At 40.4% G+C, this 23730-nt stretch overlaps 1 protein-coding gene across 2 annotated transcripts; it reads right to left on the bottom strand.

Moving 5' to 3' along the window:
* Positions 1–13: 13 nt before the first annotated feature.
* LOC149319351 (PI-PLC X domain-containing protein 1-like) lies at positions 14–19201 on the bottom strand. 2 transcript variants are annotated; one of them, XM_089511536.1, is made up of 8 exons: positions 19129–19201; positions 17206–17263; positions 14443–14585; positions 12742–12878; positions 12033–12161; positions 5555–5710; positions 3513–3696; positions 14–1678 (listed from the first exon to the last, which is right to left on the bottom strand). In XM_089511536.1, the coding sequence occupies exons 2-8, from the start codon at positions 17238–17240 to the stop codon at positions 1443–1445; spliced, it is 1020 nt and encodes a 339-aa protein (XP_089367662.1). In that variant the 5' UTR covers positions 17241–17263; positions 19129–19201; the 3' UTR covers positions 14–1442. The 2 variants fall into 2 exon arrangements, with proteins under 2 accessions (XP_089367662.1, XP_089367663.1); XM_089511537.1 differs by lacking the exon at positions 17206–17263 and having other exon boundaries at positions 19129–19200.
* Positions 19202–23730: the final 4529 nt, after the last annotated feature.

Here is a 23730-nt window from a genome sequence, read left to right as displayed (position 1 = left end):
ATTTCATTCTGTTGCAGTAAGACACAAGACAGCAAACACACCTAAAGAGCACTAGATGGCATCTTAACACAGAACATCACTTATATGCTATTTAAATACAACTGGTAACATTTGAAAAGTCACAACAGAAATTACTTAAGATCCTTTCCTATAATGTAGCATAGTGATTCTTGTTATATGGGTCAATAGGATTAAGAATCATGATGCCCCTTTTTAGTTAAGCTCAAGCAGTACATTATTTGCACGTAATTTCATTGCTGTCACTCCCAGCCCCACACAGATTTTTGCTATTGTGGTCCATAGTTTTAAAGGAAGAGAATAACCCTATCTTGGATATCTAACCTTTCCTAGTTCACCAGAGCCATTTTACTCCCTATTGGTGTCTATGTAAACATGAGTTTTATCACCTCTGTGTATATCAAATTACACTTTTTTTCCACTGAAATTAATTCAGCTTGCTGTGCCCAGTTGACCCAGATTGGAGAGGTTGTTTTTAAGCTTTTCATCATCTCCTTGGGTTCAACATCTTCAATAAAATGTGGTTATCTTTTGCAAACGCAATTTACTGTGTTCAACTTCTTGAATCCCTATAAAACACTAGTTATCTTGTCAAATTTCAGTGGTAATTTGTTCATTTTAGGTCCTTTTTCTATGGGCATTTCTGACACAGAACAATAGCAAAGAATAATAATGACAGTTTCAACCACTGAAACATAAGTATTCAGCTGGAGAAGTAAAATTCAACCCCAGAGCTTCTGTTTTATTTTGCTTTTCATGAGTAACATTTATACCTGTCTGAATAAAGGTTTCTCATTTACAGGTGCAAATTTCAGCATACGCAGGCAAATAGTGGACTGCCATTCCTACATATACTTGGAGAAAAATGAATACTTAAACCTGAACTAAATGAAATGAGAAACTAGCACACCTCTCCTTCTGGGTCATATCTATCTGGGAAACACTGCTTTGCGTCTGGCTTCTGTCACCGTGTAGCCATATCAGTGGGCTGGTAGGTCTTCATTGTGACCATGCCAGTCATCTGCTTATGGGGAGACAAACCCAGACTCTTCCTTCCCAAAGAGATGATAGTGCCAACCAATATTTGGCAAAAGTAAATGAACAGACCACACACGTGTCTACCAGATTTGTAACAGGCCTTAGGATATGGAAATGTAACCAACATATATAAAGGCTTTACATTTTTGAACAGTTTCCACTCTCACTGCGAAGTATGAGGTTTTTTTCACTGACATCTTCAGAGAACATCATAGTGTCTTTAACAGTTTGTCCCTAACAATTTTCAAATATATCCGTACTGCATGTGTGACATTTACAAAGTCCCATGAGGTAGGTAGATTATTTATGTCTTCTGTCTCTTGCTTGAGCTTGGCCTTAGTCTCAACGTTGTCTTTTGTTCCCAAAAAAAGTGAAGAGAATCAGTGCTATTTTAAAAGTTTTCTATTCAGGTCTATCACATTCTTCACAAAATCATTTTTTTCTATAAAGTCTCCAGCAATGATGTTAATGCAGTCTTTCTTTGATCCAGGGCATTGTTTTTTTATCCACAGATTTAAAAATGGGAGGGCTTTAAGGGTCATTTCCTTAAGAGAGCCACGTAGATGTGCTAGGATGTACCCTAGATCTCCAGTAAGGTTGATTCCTGCGACAAATAATCCCGCTGGAAGAAAAATGAAAAAGGAGAAATGCTTTTTGGTATTATTTTTGTAACTTATTAACTTTTAGGCATAAGCAATAGTTCTCACAACAACACATTCATTTTAACAGAGTATACCAGTAAGCATCCTCTGCTGATCTTGATGCATTTGCAGCCTGCATGGACTGAAAGCAGGCTGGACTTTGTTTATACCCCAGAGTCAGTAAGACCTGAGCAGGGCTGTTGATAAGAGAGTGACACACAGGTCTCTTATTCACAGGGTTGCCATTAGCTGATTTGACAGTATAAAACTCTGGACACACCAAAGTGGAGAACCTTTACTGTAAATCTTTTGGTTTTCCATTTGAAATGGAAATGGAAATAAATTTCAAGGATAAGTACGTCCCAATTCTTGAAAAAGCAAATTAAGGTCGTATTCACTGTGATGCTATTCAGCACCTACCCGTTGTTGCTATAACGTGCCTTCAAGCTGACACTGACCTATGGCTAGCCTATCATCATTTCCTTGGTAATATTTATTCAAAGTTTGTCATTGTCTTCCTCTCAGGCTGAGAGAATGTGGCTTGCCCAAGGCCGCCAAGTGGATTTCCATAGATGACTGGGAATGTGATCTCTGGTGAGCCAGAGTCTTAGCCGCATTACAGACGGGCCCTTCCAGCGCCCCTGTCACGTGCTAGGGGTTGGCCAAGGACCTAGCGTCCACACCAGCCTCACCCTAGCACGTGACGGGGGCGTAATAATGGCAGCACCCTATATACACGGGTGCTGCCATTATTATGTGCCCCGGATATGACGCCGTGAGTGCGCGCCTCGCACCTCGTGGCATCACATCCAGGGCACAAGAAGAAGCGCCATTTCGGCGCTTCTTTTTAGCTGTGCCGGGAAGCCTCGCGGTCTGGCCGCTGGGGCTTCTCGGCACAGCTAATGACGGCGCAGGGAGAGCGCCGCTTTTTGGCACTCTATAACGCGCCTCAGTTCAACTCAGCCACATCTTGCTAGCTCTCTACAAATTCTTTAAAGCTATTAACACAACAAACGGCTTCTGTATGTTTAGGTATAAACTGTTCTCCTTCCTTCTCTAGGAGAATCAGTACGAATTTCTTTAATTAAGTTTCCTTTCATTTAAACCAAAATGTCAGCATAACTTCTCAATATTCCCGAATCTAGAAATGCCCATGCTCAAATATTTTAACATTCAGCCCACCAAAGCATGCTCAAAGAAATGCAAGCTTCCTATAAAAATGTTGTTTTTTTTTTTAAAAAGGCCTCTAAATTCTGCATCAAGCCAAACTAACTATCAATTTACGAAACCTACAATTTGAATTTTTGATAAGGCTCAAGAGTTCAATGCTTGAACGGTTATCCCTCCCTATATAGATGTGCATAAGCACTAAGGTCTGTTGGCAGGGCCCTTCTCTGTTCCAACAATGGGATAATTTGGAGAAGGCCTTCCCTACTGTGACCCCTCAGTTGTTGGACAACCTTCTTTTAGAAGCCTAATCTGTCATTCCAGTGCCAAGTAAAAATATGGCTTTTTATGAAACCCTTTGGTGTCTTAACTGATTTCATCTAAATCTGCAAATGTGTATGGTCTTAAATTGCCTTAACTAGTTTTACACTGTCTTGTTATGACTTGTCAAATTATTTAACATGCTTTTAGTGTGTTTAAATTGTTTTTATTGTTAGCTGCCCTGAGGCCTTTGCATATAGGACAAATATCAATATTTTAATCTTTGTAATCTTCTTGTTCATCATCCTCTTTCTCATCTTGGGAACTGAGGCACTTTAAAAGTCAGAATTTCTAATTATCACCTTGAAAACAAAATGAAGCAAGTACCTGGGCGTCCATTCTGTTTCCTCCTCTCCAAATACTGGATAAGCTTTTCTGCTGTGGTCTTATCTCCCCACCAGTATGGAATTGCAGGCCATAGCTCACAATGCCGTGTCACTTGTGAAACTTCTTCATAGGACACAATAACCTGATAGTCACCAGACCATAGGTTCCGTAGGGTAGGTACAACCTGAAAGACAGGACAGGATAAGTTACCATATTTTATTCATAGTATTCATGTTGGGAAAAGATGTGGATCACATTAACAGCTCTATCTCTGGACCTCAAGCAGTAAGACATGAATACTACACTCTTTCATCCTATTTGTATTTTAGAATACATAAGGATGCAAGTTACATGGCCCATCTTTCACAAAGAACATCACACCTTTGAAAACCTGTGGGATTTTCTCTGGAGTTCAAGTACAAAGATGGTGTCACAATCCAACTTCACATGATCTCTTTATCCATTTTGATTCAATTGGACATTCGTAGATATTTACATATAACACACACATTTCCATTCATGTAATATACATCCATTTGTGCTCACATACATTTGCAATTATATAATAATATTTATTTTTCATTTATTTCATTTGTATGCCACCTTTCTCCCAGAAAGGAACCAAGGTGGCTCTCAAAAAAAGTGTTAAAAACATCACAATAAAATGTAAAACATAATACACATCCATTCATGCTCAATCTGATCACACTCTTCCCGTATTCCAGTGTTGCTTCATTGTTACCACATATAAGAAGATGAAGCTATCACCTGCCACCCCACAGAGCAAAATCAGTTACCCATATTCTCTATCTCCCTCATTAGACCAATGAAATGAAAGTTGGAAAGAATAAGTTTTCTTCTTGAAAACAAGTATTAAGTAGCAAGTTACACTTAGTCCAGAGGCAGGCATAGCATAGCCGGTGAGATGCTTGCAGGCCTAAGAGCCCCAACTGAGGACCCTTGAAGCACCCAGTCCATCCCCCCACCAAAAAAAATTTATTTTCCCAGGGAATTTCCCACCCCCAAATGGGTCAAAATGCAACAGCTTTGCCACCAAAACCTTCAAAATTCCAAAACCCAGGCAAAAATGAGCTAAGATGCGATGTAGTTGTGGTTGCATCAGGTACATTCGTGCAACCCACCAGCAGGGGCCAAATTCAAAAATTGTCCCTATCCTGAATAGTTTCCCACCCTATCTTAATACATGACTCCTGATTTATATTCATTTACAACATCCCAGGACACTGAAATCCCTTCTCAGACCAATCAGAGAGACCAGTTCTAACACCACCATTTCAGTTCTCAGTAGACTTGATAGTTAGATTACCAAGGGATAGCTCTTCCTTTTCAACATATTGAATTTTTAACAAAACAAAATCACACAATTTGTAGACATGACCAGTGATACTGTCCATTACTGGTACAGTCCAAGAACCATCTGTGGCAAATTTCACCTACAAGAATACAAACTAAAAACATTTGAGGGTGGGGAAGATCCTAAAACTTGGCATCTGTTGATAGCTTGATTACTCAAAATCAATAGTGTCATAATTTATTGTTTTAATATTACTTGATATTGTTCTTGAGTGTGTGTTTTGTAATGAATTTTTAACCAACATACAATTTAGAAATGAAAGAGCATTACTTTAAAGCAAATTAATTAAAGAACATTACTTTTAAGCAAATCATACTAAACATGATAGAACTTAAATATAGTTTAAACTGCAGTTTTATACTTGTATACCTGGGAATCACATCTAGATAGACATATACAGAACTGTACTGTAAATCATAAACCAATCTGTCAAATGTACTGTGTGAATGTATGTTGCAGATCTCTAAATGTCTCTGTTAACATGCCAAAACATTATTTTTGAACATTCTACATGCAAAAGGATATTTGGATTAAAATATACAGAATCTCATTCCAGCAACCCAGTTATGTAATTGAGCAGTGCTGTTTATTTAAATGCAGCATCCAAAGGAGGTTAGTGTGAACAAGGCTTTCACAGTCTCAAAGCTGAGCATTCCCACCAACTTACATTTCTAGGACAGAGTCTGCCGGCAAAGATCTTCTTTATACAGGAGATCAAATGACAGTGATGCTCCTCATCCAATCCATCAAAATTTCTGAAAGCAAGAATGACAACTTCCCAGGGATGATTTTTCAACCAGCGTAAAATATCCCACAGAACAGCCTAAAGTCAACATGGAATATGTATAAATAGCTGTTTCATGCTAAAAGGAAACAAACAAATAACAACGTGTAACTGGCCACTTTCTCAAATGATGCTCAGCTGCATACTACCAATGCAGGAATATTCATCATAGCGGATATTTCATAGGGACTCAGAACTTCTGATTTGCATATTCTTTCCTGCCTGTCATATGCTAGTACCTTAGCTAAACATCTGATCTATAGTTGAGACATCTAGAAATTCAAATTAACATGATTACAAGTATGAAATATTGTCTAACCAAATACCTTGCTCCAACTCTGTTCATTGCACTCCTTCAGCAGACATGCTACTTCTAGTGTCCTTGTAAAATCTGCTACGTTAACCAAGGCTTAATTCACTACCACTAAGGGAGAATTAATTGCTACACTGGACTGCTTGCTCTTTGTAGACCACCAAGTAGTCTTATAAGAGAATGTATCAAATTATCCTTAATGAAAACTAATTAAACTCCATTTTAACACTGATGTTAAAACTCCCTATGCATCCTCATGCAGCTCTAGGTGAAGGGGAAGAATTACAAGGAATCCATTTGTTGCTGTTGTTAACTGCCATAAAGTCAACTTCTGCTTTGGCAACTCTATCAATAAGAGACCTCCAAGCCACCCTGTCATCAACAACCCTTCTCAGGTGTTACTGACCCAGGGTGATCAGGGCTTTCTTGACTGAGTGTATCCACCTGCAAAATGGCCTTCCTCTTTTCCTGAGGCTGCCTTCTATCTTACCAAGCATTATCTTTTCAAGGGAGTCATGTCTTATGACATATCCAAAGTTCGACAGTCTCAGTTAAGTCATCTTGGCTTTTAAGGAGAGTTCAGGCTTGATTTGATCTAAGATCCATTTGGTTGTTGTTGTTTTTAGCAGTCTACAGTATCTGTAGAATTCTTCTCCAGCACCACATTTCAAATGAGTTGATTCTCTTCCCATTAGCTTTCTTCACTGTCCAGCTTTCACAATCATACATAGAAATTGGAAATACAATGACATGGACAATCCTGACATTGACATTCAGTCATGCATTGCTATACATCAGGATCATGTCTAGTTCCTTCATAGCTCCCTTTCCAAGTCCTTGTTTTCTTCTGAATTCTTTACTGCAATCTCCATTCCGACTTATGACTGAGCCAAGGTATGGAAAATCTTGAGCTATTTCAATGTCTTCATTGTCTATTTTAAAGGTAAACCTGTATGTTCACCTATAAACCTGCCTTTGGATTTACTTCCTTGACCTCCCTCTATAGTCAAGTGTCCCTCTAGTCATCCCAAATCTTTGCTGTTTTCTGATAGAAGTATGGTATCATCTGCATATCTTAAATTGTAGATGTGCCTCCCTCCAATTTTCACATCCCACCCAATCTTCCAAATCTAATCCATCTTTAAGTGTGACAAGTTCCATATATATGTTAAACAGACAGAATGCACCCTTGCCAAATGGAACCAAGGCCCCACTGTACCAGATCTTTCATTTCTTTCCAAACACTAGCACCAGCAGTAATCAGCTATTAAGTGGCAGTGAGAACCAGCATGGTGTGGTGGTTTGAGCATTGGACAATAACTCTGGATCCAGGGTTTAAATGTCCACTCAGTCATGGAAACTCAAGGGTGAACATGGACAAGTCACACTCTCTCAGCCATGGAGAAAGGGAAAGGCAACCCACCCTGAACAAATCTTGCCAAGAAAACTCCATTTTAGGTTCCTTAGGGTTGCCTAAGGAAAGAACTTGAAGGCACACATCAACAACCAACAAAGTTAATGTAGGCTATATTTCAGAGGAAGGAACTTGCAAAACCACCTCTCAGTATTCCTTGCCTAAAAGAAATCTATGAAATGCATGGGGTTGTCATAAGTCAACAGGCAGACAACTTTGATCACACACAGAGACCAGAATAAGAAAAGCATAACAGGAGGAGGTTTAGTTTTCCATCATCCATCATTATACTATCTACTTCTCTGTCACCATGTCCTGTTTTTGTCAGTCTGAAAATATCAGAATTGGCCAAAATCAAATTCTGAGTCTGTGGCAATCACCCAGAAACAGGTATCCCAAGTTAAAAGGCTTTTAAAGGCAAAGGCATGTTTGAGTAATTGCGTATATTCAAATCCAATTAATACTACATCAGTAGGAATGCAGAATGACAGGGCAATTATTGTACAAGGTTGTAAGATAACAATGTTGTACAGGCTGGAAGTGACTTGTTTTATGTCACTAATTAATTAATATTTCAATATATACTGTAGTGTTATAAAGTTACTAGAAGTCAAAACAATACACTCTGAAATACAGGTAGCCTAAATCTAGAAAAAAATTTCCAGACATCTGGCAGTTCCTTATTCACTTACTTAGGAACAGGCTACATTGAATGAAACCTATTTTGACTAGGCACACAGGTTGGCACTGATAATTGGTGCTTTAGTATGATCTCATTTGGCACACATCTGGTTTAATAATACATATGGCATAATTCAAAGCTCTTTAGGCCCTCCAGTCCTTGGCACGTGTGTGCACAAACACAACATATCTTCCCATTCATTTCTTAAACAGAAAAAGCTCCTTGTTTGCATTAGAATTCCTGTCCTGCTCAAATGATATTCTGCTCTGGCTCATTAAGAAAGAACAGGAAAGTTCCTACATACCTGGAAATCTATATCAAAGTTAGAACATCTGCTCTTTAATGCTGTTTAAAATTCAGACAGCGTATTCAGTGGTTGAATCTCTTCTGACCGGTCAATTCCACAGTCTAGGGGCAGCTGATGAAAACATCCTCTGGGTGACAAGTGGAGTTAATGTCCTCCAGAGGATTTGAGTGTAGGGCTAATTATAGAGAAAGAGGCGATTCCATATGTAAACCAGACTCAAACTGTGCAGGGCTTTAATTGGCAGCCAATGGAGTTAATTTAATACTGATCTCATATGATCACTCCTAGATGTACCAGTAACCAATATGGCTCCCATTTGTTGAATTAAATAAAGTTTCCAAATTTGGTAGTAGTAGCCCAACGTACAGCATATTGCAGAAATCTAGCCTTGAGGTAACCAGCAGATGTACTAGCATATTTAGGTCATCTAGCTCTAGGTAGGGGTACAGCTGGCATAACAACCAAAGCTGACAGTAAGCACTCTTGGCTGTTGCACCTATCTGAGCTGTCTTTCAGAGGGAGTGTAACCCCATTCAGGACTGACTGACACACCTCCAAAACCAGGTTAGGACCCTTGTCAGTAAGCACCTCCATATTGTCTGGAGTCAGTTTCAATTTTTCCTCATCCAGCCTATTACTTCATCCAGGCATTCAGGCAGAGAAGACACATTATCCTTAGCTGATGCTATTTTTGAAAGCATTGGGTGTCATCAGCATACTGGTAGCACTCCACCTCATGCCTTCGGATGATCTCTCCCAGCAGTTTCGTTTAGATGTTGAACGGTATTGGGGATAGACTAGCACCTTGTGGTATGCAAGTTAGGTACTCTGCTTTAATGACAGCCAGAATAGTGTAATGGTTTGAGAGTTGGACCTGAACTCTGGAGAACAAGCTTCAAATCCCCTTTTGGCCATGGAAACCAACTGGGTGACCTTGGGCAAATCACATTTTCTCAGCGTCAGAGGAAGACAAAGGCAAAACCCTTCAAAATAAATCTTGCTAAGAAAACACCATGATAGGTTTATCTTTGGACTACCATAAGTCAGAAACAACTTGAAGACACAAAAAAGACAGCCAAAAAAAAAATACTGAATGCTGCTTCTACAAAACCTCCAAATATAGAGCTGATACTTAGGCCCGTTACAGACCACCCCTTTGGGGCGGCCTGTAGGCGCACCTTTCCCCGCCGGATTGGGGCCTCAGCGGCCAGAGCGGCAGCCACTAAGGCCCCGATCCGCCGCTTTCTGGGCTGCGGGGAAGTGGCAAAAGGCCCCTTCCCCGCAGCCTGGAAAGGGGTGTCCTTGGGGCTTCAAGCCCCAAGGACACCCCGCGGCGGCGGGGAGAAGGAGAAAGGGGCCGTTTGGCCCCTTTCTCCTTTGGTCCGCTGGGCGCAGCCATCTGAAGGCTGTGCCCAGCGGACCAAACGAGGAAGGAGCTCCGAAATGGAGCTCCTTCTGGGGTTGCAGAAAGGGCACCCTAGGCGCCCAGCCGCGACCCCAATACGTCACAACCGCGCTGCCTCATTTGGAGGCGGCGCGGCCGTGACGTATTGATGGCGGCGGCCATGTGGAATGGCTGCCACCATTTTGTGCGCGCACAGCGCGCACTAGGGTTAGGGCGGTGTGGAAGCATCGCCCCGCCTTAACCCTAGTACGCACTCCATATGTAAGCTTCTTTCGGTAGATGAGGGTTTTCTTAAAATGAAAGCTGGCACTCGATAATTCAACAGATACCCTAGATGTCATGACAAGAAACCAAAAAGTCCAGAATAGGAGAGGTTTCCTTAACAAGCAACAGTTAGAGGAATGGCCAGGACATGCCTATGGACCACTTGGGACCACATGAGAAACCTCAGCAAGATATATTGAGCTCATGGAATGGATGATTCTCACCCCTACCAAAAACCATAATGCATGCCATACAGGTGTCCACACTACAGCCCTCCAAACCCTCCTTTTGGATAATCACAGATTCCTAAAGGTCTCAACTTTGAGTTTTATTTTTTTAACTTTGAAAATATGACATGGCATTGTAGTGTATAACAGTGGAATGGGATTAACTAATGGTAGCAGTAGCTTTCCTTAGACCATCATATGATGGTTGTACAGTTAACTGCAAGTACTGAAAATAATGCTGTCCTGGAAAAGAGAGGAGATTTAGGAAATGTTAGCCACTGGAGGCAATGTGATGTGATGTTTGAATATTGGAGCAGGACTCTAGGAGACCAAGGTTCAAACCCCTGGTCAGCCACGGAGGTCCACAACATGATCTTCTGCAAGTCACACTCTTTTCTCAGCCTCTAAAGGAGATCATGGCAAATCTCCTTGCCAAATAAACCCTAGGAGACTTTGCCAATAAAACACTGGGACACGGTCACCTTAAGTCAGAGTCCCTACTTTCAAAATATGCATTTGAGAGATAGCTAAATGAACAAAGGCAAAATCCCATTTCTCCATCACACATTTTATAGATAGCAAGACAATACTGGAATCATTTAGAATATTTCTAATTATTTTAATGACTGCTTGAGGCTGGATGTGCAATTTTATGGACATACCTAGTCAGAGCTAAAACCACACTGACTGCAATGGGGCTTACTCCCAGACAGCTTACCCATTCTAAACACTGCCATGTGATTCTGGGAAGCTGATTCATACTGAGAATACTTGGTGTTAGTAGCACTTCCCTGCTGTAATTCTTGCTTAGTGTGCTGTGGAATTCTAACAATGTTCAAATGCATTAAAACGTGTAAACTGGATGTCAGATGGAATTACTATGGTATCCCTGAGTCAATATGGACATTGCTGAACCTTTAGTAACTGTAATCTTTGGAGCTCCCTGACATGATAGCCATCAGCAAAACTAACAATATGAGAGTTGCCATTTCTAGCCTTAATATAATATGGGTTGAATCAGGACTAAAGGTATATCCATGCTGAAGAATTAAAGCAGTTTGACACCAATTTAATTGCCATGATTCTGTTCTACAGAATCCTGGGATTTGTAGTTTGGTGAGGCACCAGAGATCTCTGACTAATCAGGCTGAATTCCTCACCAAACTACAAACCCCAGGATTCTGTAGGACAGTCATGACAGTCAAACTGTTTTAATTCTGGAGTGTGGCCACACCCTCAGTTTATCTGGTTCAAGTCCCACTGATTTTAATGAGAACTAAATGAAACTTATAATGGAACTAACCTTATCATATTTATAAAGAACATTTCAAAAGCAGATATAAAAAGCAATCACATAATACAGCAGACAACTACAACATCCACGCATTTCACATTAACAGCAGTGCTCCTACTCCAAAAGACCTTTGTCATGTTAAAGCTCCAGTGAAGCCAGAGGGATATCACTTCCAGTTTTGGAAAAAAATATGTCTGTATAGCCTATGCAAGATTGGGAGGGCCCCAAAATGGTCCCTCAACCCTCCACACATGTCCACCTCTACTCTACAAGCTCTGGCAGGTGTAAGAATCAGACATAGTCTGAAGCTCCATACCTAGACTTCTTTATCTGTACACAAAAGGGGTGGATTTTGCCCCAACGCCCTACATTATTTCAACAGTAGTTAGGTAATTACTCTCTCAAATGGTTTTACTTAAACAATTGTTTCTACAGTATTTAATAAGGAACTGTACCTCTACAACAACTGTTGTATATACCATATGAACAAAGTATAAGTTCGTGGAAGAATCATCAGGTTTGTGAGCAATCCTAAAATCAAAATACCTAATTCCAGCATCCAGTTGTTCTAATACAGTCAGCGTCTATATAAAAACAAAAACAAACAAAAAATTCCTGAATGTTTACAAGGAAGCCATGTTTAATTTTTCTTAGTCTTAGATTTTTAAAAAAAACGTAATGCTTTCCCCCAAATAATAAATACATAATTACATGGTGTTAGAAAAACAATGGATTGTACTGTTAAGTTAGTTAGTACCACCGCTTAAACTTTAATAAGTTTAGTATTTAAGTACTAAAGAATTTAAGAGTACAATCCATTGTCTTCCTAATACCATGTAATTATTTATTTTTTATGTGTATATATACATATACATATACAATTATATAATTAAAAAGTTAAAAGTAACAACCAACACTTTGTACTTTGCCTGAAAACTAACTGGCAGCTAGTGGAGTGATTTTAATATTGGTGCAATATGTTCACTCCTAGACGTGCCAGAAGGGTTTAGACTGTTGTTACCAAATTTGTTCCTTTTTTCCCTCATGATCCCTGTATGATGTACGACACTTACAGAAATAAAGGGAGTAAGTCAAATTTTATATTTTGTAAAAGGACACTTCAAACATAAGATGTAAACACTAGAGAACTTGAGATGTGTTTACCTGTGTTATAGACCACTTCAAAATAATAGGGTGCACTATGCGATGCATATGCTTGTCCATAAACTGCAGCAACTTGGATTCATTTACGCTTACTTTTGACTCTTTATCCAAGCAATATGTCATAGCATCATGACTCCCTGCATAGGAATAAAATAGAGGTTCAGATTACATTTGTCACCCTCTTCAGATCCAACTCTCTGTACAAATCTTGGTCTCTAAAACTGTTCCCTTACATAAAATTCCTAGTCTAAACATGTGGCTACATAAATACTATCTGTGACCATTCACTTAGCAAATGCCACCTTAATCCAGAGGGAAAGCATACAGTTGGCCCTATGTATTCACAGATTCTGCATCCATGGATTCAACCCTCCAGAGCTTGAAAATATTCCAAAAGGCAACTCTTCCATTTTATACATGGGCCACCATTTTAAAATGCCACTGTACATAATGGAATGAGTATCCACAGGTTTTGGTATCCATGCAGGGTCCTGAAACCGAGCCTTAGCAGACACCTGGGGCCTACTGCACTATGCAGAAACTACCATGGAAAGACATGCCATGTTGGCACTGACAGGATGATGAGCTGGGTAACACATGCTCCTTTTCACAAAAGAGCAACCTGAGAGTTCAAATCCCAGCTTCTCAAATCTCCCAGGTAGAGTGTGACTGAGTGTGTAGCCTGTAGGTACACCAATCACCTCAGGGAACTGAGGTAATCTATAAATAAGTTTTGTGTTACTAATGTCTTATCTTGTTCCTTGAACACTGCCTAGGCTAAAATATTACCCCCAGTGGGTCTCTTTATTGACACCACATTAAATGTCCCTGTAGGGGTCAAAACTAGCTGATGCTGCTAGCATCACTATCAGAACTACCTTTCTCTTAGGGAGAGGGGCATGTTTCATCCTCAGCTCTAAGACTGCCCTTCTGCTATTTGGGGCCCTCCAAATATGTTGGACTACAAGTTCCAACTACCCAGCAAAACCAAAACCCATGTTGACTGAAATGATGGGAGCTGTAACAATGTATGGAGCGGTAAGCACATATGGAGTGGTGCAGTGGGATGTTTGATCCATGTTGGTGAGAGGGGTGCCTCTGTTTAGTTGCCTGTACTAAACCCATTACACCCTCCCAAGACTATTAGTGGCTTCTAATGCATTTTTTAGCTAACAGGCAATTCTGATCATTGACCATGTGAATAAAGATTGATTTCTCTAATGGAGGTTTTAAGTCATGGTTTCCTATTCACCTTCATTTTTACTGTGAAATCTATCTAGTGCATGAAATTTTACACAAATCTCTTCAGACTTTTTTCTTAACAACAACAACAACAAAACCGTTAGGGAAGGAAAGATGAAATATCTACACTGAGGATAACCAACATCTAGCCATCCAGTTGTTACTAAATTGATGCCCTCCATCACCCTGCTGACTGAGTTGTTTGGCACCAAAATACTTGCCAATGTGGAGTGGGGGAAGAAGAAGTGTTTCCGGTTTTAGAAGTTTCTCATCTATCTAATCATAAATAAATAATAAAATATTTATTTATATCCCGCCTTTCTTTTCCGGGATCTAGGCACATATCCAATTTGTGGGACTGCCAAGATGCCAAGATGGAGCATAGTTGATCCTGAACATGGCATTTAAAAACAATATTTACCAATAGAACAATTTTTTAAAGAAAGAGGTACTCCTTACCTGGCAGTGACAGGTTAGAGAGAGGAATGCTCCACAGACATTCTGGTAAATTAGACATCCACTGAGGACCATCACTGTACCAATTAACTGATTTCTTTTTTAGACGTTCCTTCATTTTTCCCCAGGATGTTCTAGAAAAAAGGCTAAACAAAAACAGGAGTTGACACTTTTTCTGCTAGGTAACAAAACTCTCCCATTAAACAATGAAATGTTTTCTTGCATTGTCTTTCAGCTTATTATTTATTAATTATTTATTTGTGGTTTTTATACCCCACCCTTCAGCCCTAAAGGCTATCAGAGCGGCTTACAATTATTATTTTTAATTAGACATATTGCTTAGTATTAAATCATTCTAATAAGTGGGTGTGCTGGCAAAACAGTTAATAGGGTTATCAACATGCTGCCTTTTTATATATGGTACAGTGAAAATGGCACATTTGGAGCTGTTGGAGCTGGTACCTGACTCCAGACATTTACATGAGATTGTTGTTGACTGCAGTCAAGCCAGTTCTGACAATGACCCTATGAATGAAAGGCCTCCAAACACCCTGTCATCAACAGATCTGTTCAGGTCCTGCAGACCCAGGGCTATGACTTCCCAGATTGAGTCTATCCACCTGTAATGTGGTCTATTTTCCTAGTTTACCAAGCATTATTGCCTTTTCTAATGAGCTATGGTGTCTCACAATATGACCCAAGTACTGTAGCTTCAGTTTAGCCATTTTGGCCTCTAGGGAGAATTCAGATTTTATTTTATTTGGGATCCATTTATTGGCCACCATGTTAGCCCATGGAACCTACATTATTGTCCTCCAGCATCACATTTCAAATCAGCCATAATTTACACTCCACCCCCGCCCCATAGCTGGAATAATATGCAGCAGATTCAGACTTCTGAGTTCATCGCCTTCTTCTTGACTCATGGGATGGGGTTGAGAAGTTCTACACTAATCTACCTGATATGGCACCAATCAGGTGCAAATTTACAATTAAGATTAGCCAACCCATCTAAAAGACAACGCTACATATAACATATATTTTCATTTATTTCTTTTCTTAATCATTATTGGCTTTTGGAGCTACATGAGAAAACAAATGGAATAGAAAAGGATCCACCAGGCATTTGATGTTTCATAAAAATCTTTGTTACCTATTATTTGACAACCTAGTTCCATTTGATTCTCACTACCTAACTACTATGAGTCAACAGAGTGCAGTAGTTTGAGTGCTTTGGAAGATCAGAGTCTGAATCTCTGCTATGACATGGGAACCCACTCAATGACCTTCAGCAAGTCACATTCTCTCAGTTCAGAGGAAGGCAAAGGGAACTTATGGAAGAGGGCTGTCATAAGCCAGAGGCAACTTGAAGGCACAGAACAACAATCTAGCCACTTCAAGAATCAGCTTCCGGGGGGGGGGGGGGGGATATAGTTCTATGAATTAATCTTTGTTTTCTAATCTTTACAGATCAATCAAATCACTATTTCCTATCTGGGAATATGTCGGCTGTTTAGACTATACAGTACCTCTTGGGACACTGTAAAATGAGATTCCAGGCATTTACTTTAAAACTTCCAACATTTTAAACATATCTTAAATAGGGTAAGCACAATCCTATACCTGGTTACTCAAAAGTGAGACTCACTGTGTCCAATGGGCATTACTCCAAGGACATTTTTATAAGATTGTGGCCCAAATCAAGCTAAAGAGAGAGTGATGTAAATCAAAATACATCCTGAAAAAGTAGCTTTATCTATCCAGAAATACATGGATAAAACAGACAACCCATATTTGTCCCAAGCCTAAATACATCTTACCATCTGAGCAGTAGGACATGAAGTAATATCAAAACCCCAATGTATTCCATTATTATGCAAGATTAACCAATGGGCACATTCTTAGTGATTAGTAACGCTAACAGCAGGAAGTACAGTATAGATTAGCGACTAAACTCTTCCCAAGCTGACCCATTAATCATATATAAGGGTCAATATTGCCTGGACACAGGGGGTCTCAACAGATGCAACCTGATTAATGGCTCTATTGACCTACTTTGATGAAATCCCCTCTCTTTGCCTTGCCTATTGTTCCCTAAATAGGTCATTTTCTTCCCACACAGAAACTACCAAGCTGGAGTAGTATTCAAAAGCTCAGGTGTAAACTACAGAGGAAACTTATGAGCCAGGTAAACATGCAAAAGGGACTTCTGGGGGGAGACATGCCTTCTCTCACACTAAACAAGGTTGGGAGAGTACCATTCCTTTAACACTCTTATGCTTGACCAGAACAGCCTGATCCTGCAAGGATGACAGGCACTTAAAAGCGGGTTTCTGCAGAAATACAATAAAATCCCCTTATCTACTGATTCACTTTCCGCAGTTTCACTTACCCACAGTCCAAATAATAATCCCCTCATCACCTGCTGCCTTGCAGAGGTGGAGAAACTGAGCCTCTCTCAACTTTCCACTTGTCACTTCCTCAGAACAAGCAGAAGGTCAACTTTTGGCCCAAGCGAAGCATAGAACCGTACTGGGAGATCTAGAAATATTTGTGGCCCAAAAATGCTAGTTGTGGTTTGGTACTATTTGGGGTTTCAGGCATCCATAGGAGTGGTGATTTTGGAACATAAGCCCTGCAGATAACAGCGTCTTATTGGACACCCTTCTGGATTTGATGCTGTTTATACTTCTAGGACCCAAAGGAAGAGAGAAGACAAACCCACTGAGTTCAAAACCTAGCGCTGCCTGAAGAGCACACCTGTACCTTGTCTGCAGAGAGGAACAGGTGACTGGAGCCATCAAACTCTGGAAACATGGATGATCTGTTTAGGGGAGAAGGGAAATTGAATCCAGGCAACCTCTGTACTAGCCTTTATTTTGTGTCTTTCAGGTGTTTTGGACTTCAGATCCCACAGCCAGCATAGCTAATAGTAAGGTACTATGGGAGCTGTAATCCAAAATTTGAGAAAGAAACCAGACTGGGTTCAGTCTTCTAACCTCCAAAAAATCAGTGGTCTGCTAGTCATCTGCTCCATAGACACCTCTGATCAGTGGAAGAGATTACAATGCTCAAAAGCCACAGATCCCTGCTGTGTTCTTGAATCTCTAGATCAGGGACATTAAATGGAAGCCCTATTAATCACAAGTGAATTCAGAGCTTGGATTCTGGGAACTGGAATGCAAAAAAAGTTACTTTTCCAAGCTCTGCAAATGATGAAGTCCACTTGATTTGTGGGCACTTAGAACCCGCATTCTGTAATACAAAGAAATGTCTCTCTGTGTCACCACAGAAGGCAGCTTAGCTCTGAAAAGTATGAAAAGCTGAGCAAGAACATTTATACTGAGACCATCAATAACAGAATACCTTTAAAAGGCAGTAACACTGTAATCCCTAAATAAGTCAATTCAGGTGTAAATCCTACTGAATTCAACACTTCCACTTCTGCCAATGCAAGACTATAGACTAAAGGCAGGTTTCAAAGGTTTGCATTTTTGCTCTGTTTCTTTAAAATTCTTCCCCTTTTAACATTCTTGTCTCAATTTATATGTTTATTTACTACAGGATGACCAGATGTCCTAACCACAAAGGAGGACAAGGCACCATGAAATGTAGGGCATTTGAGAAAAATGGAGGGCCTGACCAATAAAAGCTAAAAAGTCTCATATAAAAGTAAATTCGTGCTTCTTAGCCATGCTCAAAATGGGGGACATTCTGGAATTCCTCCTGACCTGGACAGAAGGTTGAAATGTAGGCTATGTCCTGGAAAAGGAGGACATCTGGTCACCCTTGGTCTACTATTAAACTGCTTTTGTGGGTGGAAACTTAACAAGAAAGTGTCCATTAAAAAAAACAAATACAGTAAAAGTCTGTCAATATTCAACAGGAATTAGGTAAAAACAACAATCACCAACAAGACCAACAACTTAAGAACTACAGAAGCCCTAGAAAAATGGAGCAATGACAGGTGTTTCCAGAGCTTTCCTATTAACCTGTAAATAAAGGAGCCTGAGCAAATCCCTCAACTCTATGATCCTCCAGGTGTTTTGGACTTCAACTCCCAGAAGCCCTAACCAGCTTGACCAACAGTCAGGAATTCTGGGAGCTGAAGTCTCAAACATCTGGAGGGCCAGAGTTTAGGCACCACTGGTTTACAGTAACAACTTAGCATTTAAAAAAAACTGGTTAGACAAAACCAGTCCCATTCCTGTAAACTTATTTTCCCCTCCACACCAGCATGTTTCCAGAAATAAAACCACACGACAGCCCAGATGTTTCCGTTTCCAAAGCGGTAACTATGGTGTGGCAAAAACAACAGAGTTCAGTGCCTCCTTGGGAAACTATAGTCACATCCACACTGCAGAAATAATCCATGAAGGCTATGGGATTGTGGGAATTATAGCTTCCAAGAAACTACAAATCCCAGAGTCCCATAGCCTTGAGCCATGGCAGTTTAAAGCGGAGTCAAACCGAATTATTCCAGCAGTGTGGACGCAGCCTATGAAAGCAAATATATGAAAGCTCCAATATTTCCCCTAAATAATAATAATAATAATAATAACAACAACAACAACTTTGTTTACAGAGTAAAGTACCTACAGGGCTCCACAGAATTTCAGTGTTGCAACTCCTAAATCTGAAGCTGGCTCCAAAAGGAAGAGAGAGGCCTCCTGACCCCGTTGTACTCACGTGTTTAGGTTGCACGTGTGAACCCTCTCCCTCTCTCTCACCCACCGACTCCTCTTTGCAAAGGCTTCCCCATTCCTCTCTTGATTGACAGCTCCGTTCCAGAGGCTCCACTGAACGCGACCGACCTCGAACGCAGCTGCAGCAGGCAACGAAAACAAACACACGCCAGACCTGATTTGCATGCCTGAGCCTGATTGGCCCATTCTGATCCATATTAAACTACGCTCCGCCTCCGCCGGCCAGCTGTGGTCAGATTGTGCAGGCGTGGCGTAATGGTTTGAGCGCTGGACTGCGATGCCTGAGTCACCGGGTTCGATCCCCAGGTCTCCCAATGAAACCTACTTGGACAAGTCACACTATCTCAGCCTCAGGGAAGGGCAATGGCTAAAGCCTCTCTGAACAAATCTTACCAAGAAAACCCTATAGTCGGAAACTACTTGAAGGCACACAACAACAGGAGGAAGAGCAAAGCCAGAAAGTGCTTAAACTAATAATAATAATAATAATAATAATAGATTTTATTTATATCCCGCCTTTCCAAAAAGATCAAGGCAGGTTACAATAAATATATATAAACAAATACAGACATATAGACAACTAAAAATTACATATCCCTTATCCCTTACCTTAACTAAGATGCCAACACTATAACTATATATAAAAACTAGCCACATCCTCATCAACATGTTGTTATTATTGCTATTATTATTATGCCTTTATGCCAAGGCGGCTCACAAGATTTATTTATTTTTAATTCACAATAAGATTTGTAAAACAATTAAAATAAGCTAGTTAAAACAGTATAAAGTTAAGGTGAAAACATACAAATGTTAAAACATAACTAAAACACATTGGAAGAGTGGACAGCCCAAAGCCCCTCTCCAAAGGGATCAAGACAGCTGCAAAAGAGAGAGAGAGAAAGTGGGGAAAGGTAGTGGAGCATAATGTCTACACTGGACAAATAAAACTGTTTTACACCACTTTAACTGCCATGGCTCCATGCTATTGAATTCTGGGAACTGTAGGATTTGTGAGACATTTAGGCTTCTCTGAGAGCCCTGGTGCCACAAGAAATGTGTAGTTTCAAGATTCCATAGCACTCAGCCATGAATATTAAATGATGTCAAAGTGGTTTATTTCTGCAGTGTGGAAGTGGCCAATCTCAACTTCTGATTCTCCATATATATGTGTGTGTGTGTGTGTGTGTGTGTGTGTATTGTATTACAGCTCCCAGCAACCCTGTACATTGACTCCGCCATTTAGAACTTCTAGGTGTTGAAAATTCAAAACATCTGTCAAAACACTTGGAGATAAACACTTCATGATAAATATGGCATAGCATCCGATTGCATTTAACTTGGAGTAGAAATGGCTTGAGCGATTTGAGGTTCGATTCCCAGCTCAGCCATGAAACCTACTGGGTGACCCTGGGCAAGTCACACGCTCTCAGCCTCAGGGGAAGGCAATGGCAAACCTCCTCTGAACTAATCTTGCCAAGAAAACCTCATGGGTTGCTTTAGGTTCACCATAAGCTAGAAATGACATCATTATTATTATTATTATTATTATTATTATGGCACAAAATAACTACAACTATATTTCTTACTCTAAACTGGTGCACAGAAGACTACTGCCAAAAAACACTGAAATCTCACAATCAAAAGGTGATGGTGAAGTGCTTGTCACTGGGATAGTTACTGCGGAAGCTTCACTTCATTTCAAGAAAGCAAGAAATCTCCAAAGACATCTGCCCCAAAGTTAAATGCTATCATCCTTGAAACAATCTACAGCATTTTCTCCTTCTTTATTGTTTAAACCAGAAGGAGAACTTGTTCTTCCCTAAAACTAAAAATAGACCAGGGCCCAAGGCTTCTTAGGCCTTGCCTAGGAAATCCTTACCTCTGATCTGTGGCTTGGTAGTTATGCAGGGAAGACACTCCATGCTTGCTCCTATGCATTCCTCTCTCAGTATAAGCAACAAAGAGTCCTGCGGTATTTTCAAAGACTGAGCATGGCCACCTCAGTTGAAATTTCTTTAGTGAGCTTCCCTAGGTCCTGAGGCCTGAACTCTATGGCTAAAAATAGGTTCCGGAGCCAAATCATGATGAATCCAATGGCTCATGGTAATTGCACATTTTTGCAGAGATGATGGGGTTGTTTTTCCTGTGTTTCCACCACATCTCATCAACATCTGGAAAGGAAACGTACTCTGGGGAAACATACTTATATTTATTAATTTTATGTATTTAATGTATACCTCAGCCTTTTTCCTTTTCTCCAAGGTTTCTGTGAACCAGCATGGTATAGTAGCTAAAGTGCTGAACTATGCCTCTCGAGACCAGGATTCAAATTCCCTCTCGACCATGGAAAATCACTGGGTGACCTTGGACAAGTCACATTTTATCAGCCATAGAAGAAGGCAAAGGCAAACTCCCTCTGAACAAATCTTGCCAAAAAAACCTTGTGATGTGGAGCAGTAGTGTCATTGGGGGGGTGCAGACTGTACTGGGTGACACCCCAGGAGGGTAGTGACATCTGGTTGCCCCCCCCCGCACCATGCCACATGCTCTGTCCACCACATATCCCTCTCCATCCCCTGCGTGCCTCTGTCACCCATGTGCGCATCTCTATCCCCGCGCATGTGCGATGCTCCATTCCCTGCACACTCTGTCCCCCAAGCACTATCCAGTCCTTCTCCTCATCAGGAAAAGGATGCGCTGACTCAGGGAGAGGGAACACGTGTCATCCCCAGAACCCCCACTCCCAAAACCCAACTGGAAGTCCCACCCCTGGAAGTCCTGCTCTTCTTCTGAAGTCCCACCCCCTGTACCAAGTGACATCTGGTGTAGGAATGCCACTGATATGGAGCCTTTGGGTCACCATTGGTTGGAAACAATTTGAACCCACACATAACAACAATTCTGTAAAACATTAAAAACCAAACCTTGTAATGCAGGGGTGGAAGACGTTTGGCAATCCCAATGTAATTTGGACTATAATTCCTATAAACTTGTGTAATTGATCATACTGGGTGGGGAGGGTTCACTGGTACTCTGAAATATCAGAGAAGCAATATATTCCTCACCCCTACTCTAAACAGAAACTATTTTTCATGCATATAGGTCAAAAAATGGTAAATCAGCATTTGCCTGATGCAATAAAATAGCAAGTGCTTGGCAAATGTCAGTGAAACCCTGTTATTACAAAGTTATCTTTTTTGGCACACAATGACAGGTCTATTAGGAAACATCCATAGCTACTCAACATGTTTTATTAGTCCTGTTGAATAGATGCATTTCCAGCAAGCATTGCTTTTTTGTTCAAAGAGAAGGTAAATTAGATTCTGGAAGCCCCAGATAATTTACCTCCGTGACCCATTATATCCATAACTGAGAAAGAATATTATTTCCCAGTTAGAGAATAATAAAGCACCAGAAATAGATGCCATATCTCCAGAATTTAAAAAAGTCTAACATTCACGGGTGACCCTCATTATTTGCTTCAGTATTTACCAGCATCGTCTCAGGAAAATCCCTGAGATCTGGGATATTGACTGGTGTATGTGTATGGTGTATGTCTCTGTGTTGGTGTGTGCATGCACAGTATGCAATATATTTGTATACTGCACACATATCAAAGTAGCTCCACAACATGGACACTAAATTTAGCAACCCTGATAGGCAAAACCTTTGTGGGAAGAACTGAGGAAGAGTATTTTGGAGGACCTTTAAGTTGGTAATGCAGGAGTAAAGAAGGCCTAAATATCCTGAAGGAACCAGATTCTGTTTGATCTTGAAAGCTAAGCAGGAACAGCCATGGCTAGTACTTGAATGGGAGACTGGCAACTCCTTCCAAAATATGCCATGCTTTCAATGAATCCTCATTTGAGTCATGCTTACATGAATTACCACCATACAGTCATGCATAAATTGTCTTCTTGAATTACTGAGCTATTACTGTTGTACTCACAAACAAAATTCACAGCACAATTACTACAACTCATTTATGTGGTTGTAAAATTATAAACTCTACAGTATAATGTGCCGTGTTTCCTAAACAGACATGTGCAAACTGCATCACCACCAGCTCAAGGTTTTACTTGACTAACTGAGAACCCGAATGATTGTACTCCTAGGCAGAACATGAAAACATTCATGCTGGCAGCTTGGATCTACAGAAACAGAAACTGGAAGGAAGCTAGCAGAGGGTCCCATGATTTGTACCATGATGTTTTTTTCCACCACTACTAATAATTGTGAAATAATAGTTTTAAAAATACACATCCAGATTAGTTATGAGAGCTTTAGATCAGCCTACATTATACTCATGTTTCATGTAGCTCCATAAGGGAGCAGAAGTAGTTAAAGACAACACAGAACAATTAAGATGTGATCTATCCCTTGTTGTTCATAGCTGACTTCCTCCGTCCAGGTAGAGATTCATGACTGACATTATTGCCTATTGAACCCCAGGGCTATAGGAAACCATTAAACAAAACTGGAATATCAGGAAACAGATAAGGAAGTAATTCACTGGCCCTAGTCAATTCACAGGGAAATTCTTGCTTCAGGTGGCTTTAGGCAAATTAAGATTCCAGTCACT

The sequence above is a fragment of the Sceloporus occidentalis genome, unplaced genomic scaffold (assembly GCF_023333645.1).
Source record: "Sceloporus occidentalis isolate IW3139 unplaced genomic scaffold, rSceOcc1.0.p SCAF_2, whole genome shotgun sequence".
Taxonomy (NCBI): domain Eukaryota; kingdom Metazoa; phylum Chordata; class Lepidosauria; order Squamata; family Phrynosomatidae; genus Sceloporus; species Sceloporus occidentalis.
Note: the sequence above shows the minus strand (reverse complement) of the source record. Positions and strands in the feature narration are given on the sequence as shown.